At 53.8% G+C, this 16554-nt stretch overlaps 1 protein-coding gene across 1 annotated transcript; it reads left to right on the top strand.

Annotated features, from left to right (window-relative positions):
- Window positions 1-24: 24 nt before the first annotated feature.
- On the top strand, window positions 25-16486 carry FAM167A (family with sequence similarity 167 member A; the record flags this gene model as incomplete). The annotated part of the gene is made up of 2 exons (XM_082657503.1): window positions 25-628; window positions 16223-16486. The coding sequence occupies exons 1-2, from the start codon at window positions 260-262 to the stop codon at window positions 16484-16486; spliced, it is 633 nt and encodes a 210-aa protein (XP_082513629.1). The 5' UTR covers window positions 25-259.
- Window positions 16487-16554: the final 68 nt, after the last annotated feature.

The raw sequence follows: 16554 nt of genomic DNA, 5'->3' as shown, positions 1-16554 counted from the left end.
GTCTGTTCCTGCATCTTGCAAAGCATGGCGCCCACGGCATCTTAAACCCAGATTGTCTGCAGCTGCTCCGGTGGACACTGCAGCTTCGCCGTCCTCCCTCTGGACTCCGGGAGCTGCGCCCGTCCTAGCGATGCCCTCGAGACCCTCGGCCCCAGCTGGGTGAGACCCTTCCAGAGCAGGACCCGACCTTGCCACCCACCAAGACTCCCACGGTGCCCTCCACCACCTCCCATGTCTGGCTGCCCAGGCAGGTTCTAGAATGTCTGTGCCCCAGAGCCGAGGAGAAGACGCAGTCAGTGGGGAAGAAGGGCCGGCAGGCGCAGCCCCGCCTCCCGATGACCACCTCCGGAGCCTGAAGGCCCTCACGGAGAAACTGAGGCTGGAGACCCGCAGGCCCTCCTACCTGGAATGGCAGGCCAGGCTGGAGGAGCAGACGTGGCCCTTCCCGAGGCCGGTGGCCGGGCAGCGGGCCTGTGTGGAAGAGGGGCCCCCAGGCCCCCCAGGAGCGCCCAGGCGGCATCCTCAACCTCATGGGATGGCCAGCCAGGATGATGGGGCCCCGTGCGCTGGCAGGCTGGAGGGCTTCGAGAGCATCGATGAAGCTATAGCCTGGCTCAGGAAGGAACTGGTGAGTAAGTGGCTGTCCCTCCAGGAAGCCCCAGAAAAGATGCCATTCTCTCTCTGTCTCTGTCTCCAGCCCTCTGTCTCTCTGTCTCTCCCCCATCTCTGCCCCTCCCAACGGCACATTTTCCTGTTTAGTCAAGGCTGGGCCTCATTACTGTGTGGGTGTATGTGGTCCATGTGCCCATCAGCCCCCAACCACAGGTCCTTGTGGAGAGCCTGAGCCCGTGTTTTTCATTTTTAGTTTGTTGGCCACGCGTTGCAGCATGTGGGATCTTAGTACCCCGACCAGGGATGGAAGCCTCACTCCCTGCATTGGAAGTGTGGAGTCTTAACCACTGGACTGCCGGGGCAGTCCCCCTGAGCCTGTGTTTTGAAGGTGTCCCCAGCGCCACTCCTGGCATCAGAGTCCCATACACTCCTTCCTGGACTGTGACTGCCCCTCTTCCTCTCTGAGTCCCTGTCACCCTGCCACCTGCCCAAGCTGCTGGCCGCTCCTGGGGCCCTTCATTCAGCAGCCACCCCCTGCCCCACAGCGCCGTTCTGGGCAGCGGGGCCGCGTGAGGCAAGCACAGGGCAGCGCGGGCGCTGCTGTAAGCAGCTCGGGCTCAGCCCAGCAGCGCTCTGCCCACACTGACGGGTGTACAGGGAGCTGCCCGGGGGCAGCGTGGCTCATCAGGCCTGGCGGGGGTGAAGGCTTTGGGCTGAGGCTCAGAGGCTGAGTAGGAAACTGCCCAGACGTTACAGCTGGGAGGGCATCCAGGTGGAATAAGTGTGAGCATTGGGCGTGCGTTGGGAGCCGGGGCCAGCAGCTCGACCTTTTTTCTGCCCACGGGCACGGCAGGCTCCCATCAGGGGCGTCGCTCAGCACATGAGAAGGGGGTTGGCGTGCAGAGCTGTGCGTCCGTCGCCCAGGGGAGAATCACTGGTCCTGGGCATGGTGGTGTCTCAGCAGAGCCAGGTGTGACGCTAATCGTGTGCTTTCAACTCCTGCCCCACCCAGCCCGTCACCTGCGGCCCAGGTCACAGCTGCCCAGCCGGGCCACTCTGGCCACAGGTGAGCCAGCAACCGAGGGCCAACCGCCTTCCAGAGCCTCCAGTAGCTCCTGGTCCCGCAGGGTAGGAAGAGGCCTGCCTGGTTTGCTGGGCAGAATCCTGAAAAATAAATCCCCTTTGGGGCCTGGAATTCCTTGTGAGTTAAGGTAAAGAACTGGGGCCAGGAGGGCTCAAGGACTCAAGTATCTGATTAATCAGACATCTTTTTCGGTTTTAATCTTTGATGTTGAGACTGTTTCTCAAAACACGTCTCCACTGGTAACTGGAGTGTTAGTTGCTTGCAGAGAAGACGCGGCCGCTGGGGATTCGCGCTGCGTCTCCAGACTCCCCAGAGCCACTGGGTGCTCTCGGGGCGTGTAAGAGGCGAGGACGGAGGGCCACGAAGCTGCTCTTTAAATCCTTGAGGCTGCACTGCTTTGATTTGTTTTCATAAAGAGGAACAAAAAAATAGTCCCATCAGTCAAGGATTCAATTAGTTGGCATTGGGTTCATTTGAGGTTTGATGGCTTCTGGGAGTGGAGGCTTTTGCTTCTAAGTAGGTTAGCATCCCGCACGGGTCCCCGTCGGGGGTGGAAATCAGAGAAGGAGTTTCCTGGATGTGAACCAGTAGGGCATTCTCTCAAGTTGTCCCCCACGTGCACCGGAGGAGAGCCGCCCCTCAACCCTGGCTGTATGTTACACTTACCTGGGAAGCCTTGAAACCCCCAAATCCTAGACCACACCCCAGACCAGTCAAACCAACATCTGGGGGTGGGCCCCGGGCCTCAGTAGTTTTTCAAGCTATTCTCAAAGTGCAGCCTGGGTTGAGAACCACTGCCATAGACCTACAGGCCCTGCTCATTTTTCTTGCCAAGCCCATTGAAGCCAAGCAGCGTGAAGTACCCCGGCCGGAGTGCACTGGCTGAGGGGAGGAAGGTGGACCAGGCCAAGGGCACCCAGGGGTGACGTATGGAGTCATACTCCACAGGCAGGGAGAGGAGCGTTAATCGTCAGGACTAACGTGGCTGCCTAAGGCTGTTGTAAATAAGTACAGTGAACATCGGCATTATTAATAATGCTTCATGTTTGCGTATTTTCCCCCTTTCCATGCCACTTCTCTGTGCTGCCAAAGGTGGGTAATAAGCATAATAATAATAATAATATCAAGATTTGTTACCAACTGAGTGACTACCGTGTGCCAGGTGTTTCACATGCATGACTTAGCTCTTCTGAGTGTCACATCACCTTCCTGTTGCCCCATTTTACAGAAGAGGAAACTGAGGCTCAGAGGGGAATGTAGCAATAAGTGAGAGGGTAGAAATTTGACCAGTGGCCTGTCTGGTTGCCTCGCCCAGGCTCTTCTTAGCCACTGTACTACATAGTGTCTTCCAAAGGCAGTTGATTTTGTGCCATGACTTCACAAAGATGTTGGCAGTCGATAGGTGAGGCAGAGGGAGAAACAAAATTGAGAGTCCAGCCCTCACGCTGTGGTCTCTTTTGTTCCTACAGCAGACCTGTGCAATTGCTGTTATGTCTCCATTATACAGATGAGTAAACTGAGGCTCGTAGAGTCAGACGACCTGCCTGGAATTATATGACTAATAACTGGTGAACTCAGCCTTCACCAGTGAGAGTACAGCTTTGGGGAGAAAGGCAGGGGGTGAGAGGTGTCCCTCCCACAGGGCCCCATCGGGCAGGCCTCCTCCAGCTGCAGGTAGAGAAACTCTCAGAGCAAAGACTCTCCAACTCTAATGGGAAGATTCTGATCTTGTTAAAATGAAGATTCTGATCTTACAGGTCTGGGATGGGGTCCATGATTCCAAATTTCCAACAAGCGCCAAGGTAGTGCTTGCTGTACTGCTGGTCCACGGACCACACTTTGAGAATCAAGGACTGAAAGGCAGGCAAGACTGGGGTCAGAGAACCAAGAAGGGTCCTCAGAGGGAACCCCCAAGGGTCCCCAAGCCTGTGCCCTAAACCCTGTCCCTGCTGTAACTGTCCTCTGGGCTTGGGCTCAGCCAGTGGGCTCCGGGGATGAAGCCACGTCGTCCCACACCGAATGGTCCAAGAGCTGAATTAGTTCAGAAGACTTTAAGTCTGAGGTCAGAGCAGCCCAAATGCAGACCAGCAGGCAGGCCAACTGAAATGTGCAGTCCCGCCGCTTCTGAGATTAAACAGTAACAAAGGCGACCTATAAAATCCTTTGACTGACTTGAAAACAGAGTCGAACATTTGATCAACACGCCCACGCTCCTGTTTTGACTCTCAGTCGAAACATTAAACTTCACGTCATTGTTTTCCCTAATTCATCATCTGTTAACTCACTGAAGGTGTCATTACAAATTAACCTGTTTTTTAAAAATAGTGATTTCAAAAGTGGTTTCAAATAACCTTTGTTTTATTTTAAGCCCAGAGTCAAGTTTTCTCTATACTGGGGCAGGCTCTCTCTACCAATTTATCAGACCCGTGTGCAAATTTGTCTTTTCTCTTGGTGTGGCCAAGGAAACGTGAAACATCTGTAATTCAGTCAACTGTGTAGCTGTTTGCCCCACATGATGCCGTACTCAACTGGCTGGGAGTTCGGGGTCAGTCGTGGGTTTGTGCCCTGAACGGGTCTCTGACCATCAAGGGCTTATACCGGAGCAGTTGATGAAACCAGCGAGGTTCTTGTTGACAACGCTGACCCTCCTAGAGGCAGGCGATGTCGGGTCTGGAAGGATGGGCGGTCCAACCCTATCTCCTAGGAGGTTAGCTCAAAGGCAGAGAGCGACTGCCTGAATCTCGGCTTATTTCCAAGGCCAGAGAGGGTCCTAGCAGCTCCCTCAGGGTCCACCCTTCCTCTCAGCTTTCACTGCAGGGAAAGTGCAGTCGCTCCTGACACCCCCAGGGACCTGCACATAGAGGGTTTTCCTTCAGAGTAACATGTTGGGGGTACAAGGAGGGTGGCAATCCTTAAGCCCTGTTGGCACTGCTCCTCGGAAGGCTTGACCTTCAGCTCCCTGTGTATTCAGGAAAGGTGTCACCATCCGGCCACGGCAGGCAGGGCTGCCGCCTCTGTGCCCGGCAGCTTCGGGCCACCTGACTCCCCAGGCTGAGACCCAGCATCGTTTACTGGGGAGACCGACTCAGAGCCTACCGAAGTGGCCCTCTGCAGCTCTGCTTGATCCAGGCTGCTCCCGCTGCCCGAGGCCACAGCCTCCAGCTTTCCACCTTCAGGGTGGCCTCACTAGGTCCAAGTGGCCTGGAGTGGGGCTGGGGCAATGCTTCAGGAAGGGGTGAGCTAGAAAGGATGTGGCCCTGAAGCTGTGCGTCTCAGCCCTCTAGCTGAGCCTGAAATTCAGAACACGTCACAAACCTCTGATTGCGTTTGGCCCCAGAGCTTGCAGCCCAAGAGAAAGAGGGACACTCCCTTCTGCCTCTCTCTTTAGTCCTGCTAAAACGCTCCCCTTGCCAACATGAAGGATAAAGAAAAGGGAGAAATCGTCTACTTGGCCTGTGCGGTGCCAAAACTAAAACCAAAACAAAACATTCCAGCTTCCTAAGGTGTTGTCTTTGCGGCGAGAATCCCTGGCGTCAACAGGTATTTTTCTTTTAGCCTCATGCAGGTGTTTGATCCCCACAGACAGAGCCCCCCGCCAAAAAGGTGTTTATGGTTGTTAGAAAAAGGGAAAGGAAATCTGACAAGTTTTAATTATTCTAAGGCCTGCCATGGCAGGAGGCCCGTAGCCCTGGACCCAGCTGGCCTCTCCGGGTTAACCCTCTCTTGCCTGTGCCGCCCGCTTGACAAGCACGTGACTGGTGTGTCCAGGCACAGCCCTCTGAGGCCAGTGTTATCCACTGCTGCTGAATGATAGCGGCCGAATGACAGTTCGAGCTCACTGAGCATCTTCTGATGGGGATGGAGGTGAGAGGCGTGAGGGTGATAGCCACGTTAACCCCGCCCACCTGGGGGAGCATTTTATGGTCCTCAAGGCATGTTTACATACAGTATCTGAGTGAAACGGCTTGGAGGTATTTTCTATTCCCATTTTACAGATGAGAAAACTGAGGCTCAGAAAGATGATGAGCCTGAGAGTCAGAGAGGTTAAGTGACTTGCCCAAGGTCACATGTAAGGGTGTGGCTGAGCCAAGACACAGGCCTGCATCTCCTGGCTCTGGACCCAGGTCTCTTTCCTTTGTACTGGGTACAGGTGCTCACATCAGATGTTCAAGTCAGTGGGCCCACGAGTTGTCAAAAAGCCCATTTGAAACTCTGCTGATTTCAGGATGGGGGGACTTCCCTGGTAGTCCAGTGGTTAAGACTCCTACCCTCCAATGCAGGGGGCGCAAGTTCAATCCCTGGTCGGGGATCTAAGATCGTGGCGCGGCTGAAAAAAAAAAAATCAGGCCTTGATTTTAGAACGGGACATGTGTAAGGGGTCACAGAGAGTTATTAGCAACGCCTCATAACAACCCTATGGCAGGGATGGGGGCAGCCATGCCCGGTCCATAATGAGGATAATACCTTGCTCAGAGCTACCCAGGGGGCTGCTGGCTGAGCTGGGGTTTGATGCACAAGAGTTTCTAGCCCAGGTGTCACTTTGCCCGAGGCTAGGTCTCCTCTGCATAGCAGGGGCTTTCCACCCATCCACTCCTGCCGGGGGAAGCCTATCTCGTTAATCTGGCCAGATACCGCCCTTTAGCAGTTACTAAGGAATTGCTAAACAAAGGGGCCTACAAAGGAAATACTCCAAAACATCAATGACCTTTATTTCTGGGAGCTGATATTATCCTTTGGACTTTTCTGTAGTTTCTGAAATTTCTAAAATAGAAATATATATGATTAGGGAGAAAAAAAAGATTATAAAAGTAAAAGACAAAAGACGGGAAAGAACTAAGGTCCTCTTCTTGCCAGTGTAATTGGCACACATGCCTCCCCTCATAGCTTCCAGGTTAAATAAGGCATCGGATCTCCGAGAAAAAGATAAAAAAAGGGATCTGCCATTGCTAGACATCCCCCACTCGGCACTAGGTGGGAACTGTTGACCGGTGGGATGAACGTGGCTCCAAATCAGGAGATCCTGCCTGCTTTCCATCTCTTGGCCACCTCGCAATGCAGAGAAGAGGATGGGAGAGGGCAGGGCTAGAGGCCTGATGGCCGCACTTAACCAGAACAGCGCCAGGTGGTCCTGGGGCTGTAAGAGGCAGGCGGGCGTCCTTCGATCCAACTTGTTCGTTCAGTACGAGCTGTGTTGACCAAATGCCTGGGCTTAGGTGCTGGTGCCGGTGGGGACAGGGCCCTTGTCTTTATGGGGCCCCCCCTTTGTGGATGAGACAAACATGTAAACAGTGACACCGTGAGACAAGAGCTATGCTAGAGGAACAGTAAATGTAGTCCCCAAATGCTTTGGGGTGTGAGGCCCATGTGGAGCTATCACCGAGGGCCAGGTACGGTGGACTTTGAAATTAACCAAAGGAAGTACACATCCCTAACTTCCTTAGCAACCAGATCCACGTCTCCAAGGCTTGACATTAGCCTTCTCCTTATTCCCATTCCCATTGTCCTGTGATAATTAAAACCCAGCTCCTCGGAGGGGCACCCTCCCAGCTGTGGTAACTACCCTCCAGGCTAGTGTGTAGTAACTGCTGGATCAGGCTCCCAGCCCTCTGTGGAAATGCAGATGCCGTAAGGCTGGGACTTCACATGTGCCTGCAGGTGATTCTAATGTGACAGGGCCCGTAACTGGTCACAGGTGGAGTCAGCAAAGCATGCAGTTTGTAACTAGATTAGACGTCCAGTCAAGTTCTGCCTCATCCTGGCTGTGTGAGTTTAGGAAACCCCGTTAGCCTGGCCCTCGGTTTTGTCATTGTAAAGCGGAGATTATACATCCTACCCGGCAGGGGGTTGTGACGGGACAGCGAGGCGGGCACAGAGGGCAGAGGGCACCTGCTGGGCTCCCGAGGTGGGCAGGCACTATGCACGCACATCCATGTGCCTCTTCTATGGTGGCACTAACACCACCCCCATTTTATGGGTGAGGAAACTGAGGTAAAGTGACTCGCCTGTGGTCAACCAGCAGAGCAGGGATTGGAGCCCAGATCTGCCGGCCTCAGAACCCCTGCGGCCCAGCCAGGGGCTCCCGAGGTCAGAAGAGGTGAAGGCGCATCGTGCTTCACGAGGCTTTGGGCCGTCAACACCTCAGACGTAGTTCATGAGTTGAGCAGTCAACTCGCTGTCTCAACTCCTGGAACTCTGGGCTGTCGTTCTCCAATGCTTCCCGATTCTGCACTCTTTCAGGCGCTCTCCTGCCTCTGAGAAGGACACTCGTTATCCTGACACAGAGGGTGGCACACAGGGTCTCGGGACTGTTCACGGCCGAGGTGCCCCTGGGCTGGACTGTCCGTTTCTGAGGGGTGTGTTATTTTACAGGCTCTGGACCCACCCTTGCCCCGGGGCTCCTCCAGGGGCTGAAAAGCCGGCACTGCCCCGAGGTGTTGGCCGCGTCCCCAGGCTCAGGCGTGAGCCAGACTCAGCCAGCAAGCTGACAAAAGCCAGGGAAAGGCCACCCAGGCTCCCTCCAGGTGGCTAAGCCCTCGGCAGCAGGGAGATGGTTTCCAGAGCTGCACCGAGGGTCTGGCACTCGGGGGGCACCGCTCCCGACCGCTGGCAGGGCCAGGCCAGGCCCCAAGGTGCCCAGGAGCCAGGGAGGGGCCCGGGTGGCAGGCGGCCCTGGCTTCTCTACCTCCCACGTGGCTCCCCGCAGGCCGGGAGCCCCACCCCTGCCCCGGCACAGGGACTGAGGAGGACAACGCCTCCTCCTCCCAGAGCAACTGCTTCGCGCAGTGCTGGTTACAACTATGGAAGGAGCCATCGGTGCTCGAGCAGGAAGGAACCCAAGGGCTGGTGAGCCTTCATTTTTCAGCCAGAGACGGAGATGGGTGGCGAGGTCCTGCGAGTGTCCACTAGCAGCTGCTGCTCGGGGGCTCCCCCTGCCCTCTCTAGCCTCTCCCACGCTCCGGCCGGCGGCCCCATGTCGGTGCTGGACACACTGCATGGCGTTCAGCAGTCCCCGAGTTTTCCTGAGCACCCAGGGTGTGCTCGGACTCACCCCCTAACTCTGGCACGTGAAGGGGAGCCAGGTCACGGACGCCCCACGGGCACAGCAGACACCCTCCTGAGATGGGCTCTGAGTCCAGCCCAGCACTGAGGCTGCTGTGAGGCCCCTCCCGGGGTGAAGCCCAAACCATTATTCCCTCTAAGGAGGCAGGTTCCAGGGTAACGGAGCGTGAAATGACTTAGGAGAGCTAATGGCCTTGCTCACACTTGCAGAGAACAGATTTGCTTCACTTCCTTTGGAAAGCACAGGTGGGAATCTATATATAGAAACTGCAGGTGCAGGGGCACCTTAATCACTCATAGGAGACCTAGTTCCACAGGGCTCGCTTCCTGACTCTTGGGCAGTGAGGGTTCCTGGGCTCACTTGGTGTCAGACGTGAAACTCCCAGCCCATCCGTTTCCAAGCCGGGGAGCCCAGAACCCAAGAAAAGTCTAGAAGTCCCCACACAGGTGCTCCAGGGGTCTTCTGGGGGCTCCCTAAGGATGCCAGGCACCTCAGCCCTGTTCCGTCACATTTGACAATGGCCCTGGCTAGAGCTGATCTCCACGCAATCCCTTAATGAAGCGCTACTCCTGCCTGTGCTGGTGGGCGCTCCCTGCAGGTGGAAGTTCAGAAGGCAACCCAAGGAGCTCATGGCAGAGCAGGAAGTGCGGGGGGGGGGCGGTCTCGTCTCTGTCTACTCTCTCACCTAGAGACACCCTAGCAGGAGAGGCGGGGGGGCCAGCCCTCCCTGCAGTCTTGCTTGGGGCTCAGGGGGAATAGCTGTGCTGTGGGCCCCACTCCAGCAGCCTGGCACAGGGGGTCACCATCCCGGGGCTAGCTGTTGCCCAGCAAGGCCCCCACTTGCTGTCCAGGGCAGTGGCAGGGAAGTTGGGGAAGTCCCCAGCCCACCCTGCGGGCCTGAACCCATCATGTCCAAGCTGAGGACACCCCTGCCTGGGAGATGCCTCCACGGCGAATGCTGAGGTGCTTCGGTGTTCCTGGCTCTGTGACTCTGGACAGACCACTTGGTGACGAGATGCCAGTACTGCCCTATCAGCCCAGCCAGCCGTACTTGGTATTGATAACAATGGGAAGGGCGACACAGGTGTCGGGTGTGAGCAATCACCCCCAAAGTGTGTGGGAAGCATGGGTTGGTGACTAGTTCTGCTCCAGGCAGTTGGGGAACAAAGGAGAATCACACTGTCCTCCAGAACTCCTAAACCTAGTAGGAGAGATAAGAATGTCGTATGGGAAATAAGAAAAAATAACTGACGGCTTAGCTCTATGAAGAATGGATAAAGTGGAACTGATATTTGTGGAACCCCGTGTCCTGGACCAAGGGTCTTATATATGTTTTATTTACTTAATTCTCAGAACAGGCAGGCATTATTATTGCACCCATTTCACAGATGAGGAAATTGAGGCTCAGGCAGCTTGAGCAACTTGCCCAGAGGGGCACCTCCAGTGAGTGGTGGTGAAGGACTTTGGACCCACAAGCCGATGCTCTGTTCATTCTACTCGAGGCCTCTCCCCAGGCCTGGAGGGCAGCCTGGGTGGGAAAGGCAGGGATGGTGTCCTAGGATTGTCCCACCTGTGTCAAATCAAGACCTGGCTCTAGGAGAATTGAATTCATTCATTCGATCAATGCCTTTTTTTTTTTTTTTACTTAAAAAATATATTACTTTATTCCAACTTGTGTTTCCACCTCAGCCATGCCTTTTGAGCACCAGGCCTGATCTCTCCTGCGTGTTTTACTGTCTGGTGAGGAGACAGGCAATGCTGTGTGTAGGTGTTGCCGTAAGAGGTACCTATGGTTGGGGTGTCACCCAGCCTGCAGGGTTGGGGGGCAAGGGCTGAGCTGGGCACGTGGATGATGGCGTGGGAAGGAGTGGTTCTGGGGGAGGGGACACAGACCCAGCGTGGCTGCCACAAGGCGCCAGGGGCTCAGAATGGGAGTTCAAGGCTGGAGAGAGCAAGGGAGCCAGGAGGGCCGGTTGTACCTTTGAAAGGTTTGAAGAAGGGGAGAAACCTGGCTGCTGGCCTCTTGACTGCAGGGCTGAGTGCAGAGAGTGGGAGGGGGGCAGGGAGGCGCGAAAGGAAGCTGAGGTGCAGGCTGACAAGTGAATGTGGGTGTGCTCATCTGGGCCTGTCTTTCCCGTCTCTCCCCTCACAAATTCCTTTCTTGGGTGTACGGCTTCTAGGGCTCCCTCATGTCCAGGATGCAACCTTATGAGGTGGGGGGAGGTGACGAGCATCCTCTTTCCACAAAGGGGTCGCATCTCCTGCCCCGGGCCACTCATCTCCTTATAGGCTGGACTGGGACTGTCTTCATCCATTCAGGCCGCTGCAGCAAACCATCTCCAACGGGGTGGCTGATAAACGACTGACATTCAATTATCACAGCTCCGGAGGCTAGAAGTCTGGGGTCAGGGTCCCAGCATGGTCAGGGGAGGGTCGTCTTCCGAGTTAAAGACTTCTCGCTGGGTCCTCACATGATGGAAAGGGACGAGGGGACTCTCTGGGGGTCTCTTTTTTTTTTTTTTTTTTTTAATGCGGTATGCGGGCCTCTCACTGTTGCAGCCTCTCCTGTTGCGGAGCACAGGCTCCGGACGCGCAGGCTCAGTGGCCGTGGCTCACGGGCCCAGCCACTCCGCGGCATGTGGGATCTTCCCGGACCGGGGCACGAACCCGTGTCCCCTGCATCGGCAGGCGGACTCTCAACCACTGCGCCACCAGGGAAGCCCCCTGGGGTCTCTTTATAAGAATACTAATCCTATCATGAGGGCTCTACCCACATGACCGCATCACCTCCCAAAGGCCCACCTCCTAATACCAACACATTGGGCTTTAGGGTTTCAACATATGAATTTGAGGGGGACACAAAGATTCAGACCAAAGCAGACTAGAACCCAGAGCCTCTGGGGGCAGCCCTGGGGGCCTTCAGAAGGCACCACCCTGTCCTTCCCAAAGGTCAGCCTCACCTGTGCAGGCGGCAGCTTGGCCTAGGACCTTCCAAGTTTGCAAACCGAAGACTTTATCATATAGTATGTAGAGCTTGACTCTTGCCATTGGCGACGGAGAGTCCCTGCTGGGGCCTGAAGCACCCCCTGCTCTCTGTCCTGGCTCTGGGGCTCTGCTCCGACTTTCCCTCCCGGCAGACAATGGCTCCAGAGGCATCAGGAGAACCCAGATTCAGCCTGTCCCTGCCCCAGCGCCAAGATTGGGGCTGCAGAGCAAGCGGAGGCTGAAAAACATGTTCCAGCCTCTGCCTGAGTCAACGGCATCCCCTGGAAATCAATTCACAAACCCAGTTTGGTTTCTAGGACGTATTTGAAAAAAAAAATTAAATTTTCCCAGCATCTGAGGTTGTCATCCAGCAGCACACCTCAGTGACAACCCTCACGGTCTTTCCTCACAGCACGTCTCTGGCTCTTTCTCAGAGGCCAAACCCAAGATCAAATAACGAATCATGGTTTATCCAGGCTTCTATTTCTACACAATGCTGATTAAAACAATAACTGGACGTTTAGTTGAGCTAAGTCATGAGACAGGTTATGAAAACTCTTTCCATGGTTCAAGATGAAGTCTCACAGAGAAGGGAGCATGTTCCGAGAAAACGGCCTGGATTTTATACCCAGTTTCTCTTCAGCATCGATCAGAGGCTCATTGTGGCTGTTGGGCTGGGATAGCTTAGATTCCAGCCTCAGAAATCGGGATTGAACAAAATGCCCTTGATCACCTTGGGATTTTTGTTTTCCTGTCTGCCTGGATACTGTCCATTCCAAGAGCTGTAAGAAGCAAATAGATCATAAGTAATGCACCATATAAACAACAATATTGGCCAAAGAAAAGTAAGAACTTCACCATGTAGGACCTTTCTCTCCAGGCCTAGGTGCAGAATGTTGAAATTGGGCAGGGCCCAATAAAGTTTTGAGCCTTTATTAAAAAGACTTAGATGCTGGCCCTAAAACCTGGCCCTGGTGACTCAGCTATCAACATGAGTTTAATGCTCTCCCTGGCAAAGGCTCAGCTGTGGGATATGCCGATTTCAATCCCCCCTCCCAGGGTGGCCTGTTGCCTCTGCAGGGTAAAGTTACTTGTAGGATTCTCAGAGGCGCTGCCTGTAACTCCAGCAATCCTCTAATTGCGGTATAGTATTTGGTGAAAGGGTGTGTTGCCACGGGGTGAGAAAGTACACACACCACGGGGGTGGCAGCTGACCCGTGGCCCTGTTGCAATAGCTTGGCTGTAGCCAACGTGTTTGATTCTCTGAGTCAGATAAGAATGGCTCTTAGGAGAGGCTGGTTGTTTCTAAGGTGGAAGGTGAAACCCCAAGGGAAGGAAGAAGTAACTAAAGGTGGTCATCAAGCTGCTCTGCAAGAGGAAGAGGGAGATTTCTTGGGTTTTGCTTGAAGGGATAAGGAGGCGTGAGGGGCGGTGAGGCTCTGAGAGTGGGGAGGGGCTAGAAAGGGGGCATCAGGGAGGGTGGCGGTCGGGAAACTCAGGACAGAAGAATCTAAGTGTGTAGGTGGTGTCTCTTTATCCGAGTGATGTCTCTTTATCCGAGTCCCATGGATCACTAGTGATTTCCTGGAGAATTAAAAGAGGGGCTGACTCCTGCCTCTGGACTGGCTGGAATAAAAATATTTACTGGCTGCAGTAAAATGGTGCAGAGAACAGTATGGCGGGTCCTCAAAAAATTCAACATAGTATTAGCATAGGATCCAGCAATTCCACTTCTGGGTATACTTCCAAAAGAAGTGAAAGCAGGGACTTGAACACGTACTGTGCACCTGTGCTCATAGCAGCATTATTCACGAGAGCCAAGAGGTGGAAGCAGACCAGACATCCATCCATGGATGAAAGGATAAGCCAAAGGCGATGTATACGTTCCGTGGAATGTAATTCAGGCTTAGAAAGGAAATTCCAACATGTGCTACAACGTGGATGAACCTTGAGGCCATTATGCTGAGAGAAATATGGCAGTCACAAAACGGTAAATACTGTACTGATTCCACTTACACAAGGTAATTGGATAGTCAAATTCACAGAGACAGAAAGTAGAATAGTGATTGCCAGGGGCTGGGGGGAGGGAAAATGGGGAGTTATTATTTAATGGAGACAGAGCTCCAATTTTGCAAGATGAAAAGAGTTCTGCAGATGGTTGGTGGTGACAGCTGCACAGCAATGGAAAAGTACTTAATGCCACTAAACTGTACGCTTCAAAATGGTTAAGAGGGTAAAATTTTATGTTCTGTGTACTTTGACACAATTGAAAAAATCCTGGGGGGAAAAAAGCCTCTTAGCCCTGTACGTTTTGCTTAGGTTTCTTCGGGGGCTGAGAAAACTCATTTCTATATGGATTTGGCTTGACTACAGTGGAGTTACCTCTTAAGCGGGTACTCAGTTTAGGGTTTAAGTGTGGAGTCCCCCTTGGAAAATTCCTGTGTGGCCCACAGAGTAGGTGGGAAGGGGGCCAACGCTGCTGCTTTTCCTTGTAGCCCTGGAACAAACACTGTGTCTTTGAGCATCAGGTGCAACGTGGATTTACATTCATGAGTCATAACGAAATACGTCTTGCAAGCCAGTCCTAGGGTGGGCTGCTCACGCTGTGGTGGGCCCTCAGGACCAAGCTTAGTGAGGAAACAGAATGATCAGCCTCTTCTGGTGTTGGGCTCCAACAAGTGGAGGGACATGCATCACCTTCCCCACAGGAAGCCGTTTCCTTCCCCTCATGCAGAGGCGAACGCCTCCAAGCTCAATGGGCGTGTGAGGTGTCTCCACCGAGGTGGCCTTTGTCCAGCCCAAGGACAGACAGATGCCTTACTATCAAACCACCCCCCCACACACCTTTCAGCTGACTCTGATGGGTTTTCAACACTAAATTGTTCTCTGACCTTGGACCAGACCTACTGGCCATAGAAAAATGGCCCCTTCCCCCCACCAGGCCTCCCTGCTGACCACATCTCACAGGTGCTTCCAGACACCTGCTCAAAACTGAAATTCTCCAACTTAAAAGGATCTTTTCAGATTGAAGATGCAATCCCTGAGGCCAATGCCTTGGTTCAGATCCGAGCCATAGGGTTCCTAGCTTTCAAAGAGAACCATCTTCAAATTACAGGATACCCCAAAGAGAAGTGGTTCAAGGCAAACTCACAGAAGACCATATTAAATAAAGCAGTGGTGTGAGCCGGCACTGGCTTTCAGACAAATTGGACCCCCATCTCCTACAGAAGGGCTTAGGCAGCACCTAGCCCAGTTCTAGGCATGGCTGGAGGCTCCAAATAAGTGAATGAATGACCAGCTGCCCTCTGGTGAGCCCGCCAGCGTTGATTTGGCACTATTCTAGATCAATACAATTTCTGATTGGCAATCCATTTGGGTTGTGATGCCCAAGGATTGAGAAGTAAACTAATGAACAGGACGCTATGAATTTTAACCCCGTTTTCCATTAAACACTTTGCTGATCCCCGGGCAAGTCTTTCTATCTTGGTTTTTCTCACCTATAAACTCTGTATAAGAGAGATCTGTAGAAGTACATCAAAACATGGAAGAGAGAAAACAGAGCAATGAAATGCTTACTGGTGAAGTCGCTAATTTTTCTACCCCGAAATGCACTTGGTTCCAAGGCCGAATTCTTAAATGTTTAAAATGCATTTAAGACAGACATTCTTAAGAATGCAGACATTCTTAAATGTTTAAAAAACAATGTGACGGCATACCCACCACCCAGCATAAGATACAAAACATCATCAATAGAGTTGAAGCCCCTGAATACCTTCCCCAAGTTCAGTCACTGCTTCCTGCCCAAAGGCAACCGTGCTCCTGAATCTGGACAAACGTGATAACCACTGCGCTACAGAAATGACGCCTGAATTTGGTGTTTATCATTCCCGTGCAATTCTTTTTTTTTTTTTTTGATGTACGCGGGCCTCTCACTGTTGTGGCCTCTCCCGTTGCGGAGCACAGGCTCCAGACACGCAGGCCCAGCGGCCATGGCTCACGGGCCCAGCCGCACCGTGGCATGTGGGATCTTCCCAGACTAGGACACGAACCCGTGTCCCCTGCATCGGCAGGCGGACTCTCAACCACTGCGCCACCAGGGAAGCCCCCGTGCAGTTCTTTATACCCTTACTCCATTTATATATATATATATCTGTAAACAGAGAGACAGCTGGAAATACCTTTAAGCCAGGACTGACACGCATGTCTTCCAGAAGGATTTTGACACAGTATCTAGCTTAGCACAAAGGATTGTTTGGCAAGCACATCCTTATTTGTCACCTCACTCTGTGTGTCTTTTCACCTCCCTGAGCTGGGAACGGGCTACTCTCTCTAGGTGGACCCCAAATGGTGATGCAAGCCCTTCATTAGGTCTCCTGTTAACGGGCCTGGGCCCGTCCGGGACTATGGAGCTGAAGCACCGACCCCCCACCCCTCTCCCCGGCCCAGCTCGGCGCTGATGCCTCCCCCATCTTCCCTTGCAGACGGAGATGCGGCTTCAGGACCAGCAGCTGGCCCGGCAGCTCATGCGCCTGCGCAGTGACATCCACAAGCTGAAGATCGAGCAGACCTGCGACCTCCACCGGCGGATGCTCAACGACGCCACCTACGAGCTGGAGGAGCGGGACGAGCTGTCCGACCTCTTCTGCGACGCCCCGCTCGCCTCCTCCTTCAGTCTCTCCGCGCCACTCAAGCTCATTGGGGTCACCAAGATGAACATCAACTCCCGCAGGTTTTCTCTGTGCTGAGAAGCCCTAAACGGGGCGGTGGAGCCGGAATGAGGGTTTGGGAGGTGGATGGTGGGGGGCGGCGGGGG

Source organism: Grampus griseus (assembly GCF_964374135.1).
Source record: "Grampus griseus genome assembly, chromosome: 6".
Taxonomy (NCBI): Eukaryota; Metazoa; Chordata; class Mammalia; order Artiodactyla; family Delphinidae; genus Grampus; species Grampus griseus.
Note: the sequence above shows the minus strand (reverse complement) of the source record. Positions and strands in the feature narration are given on the sequence as shown.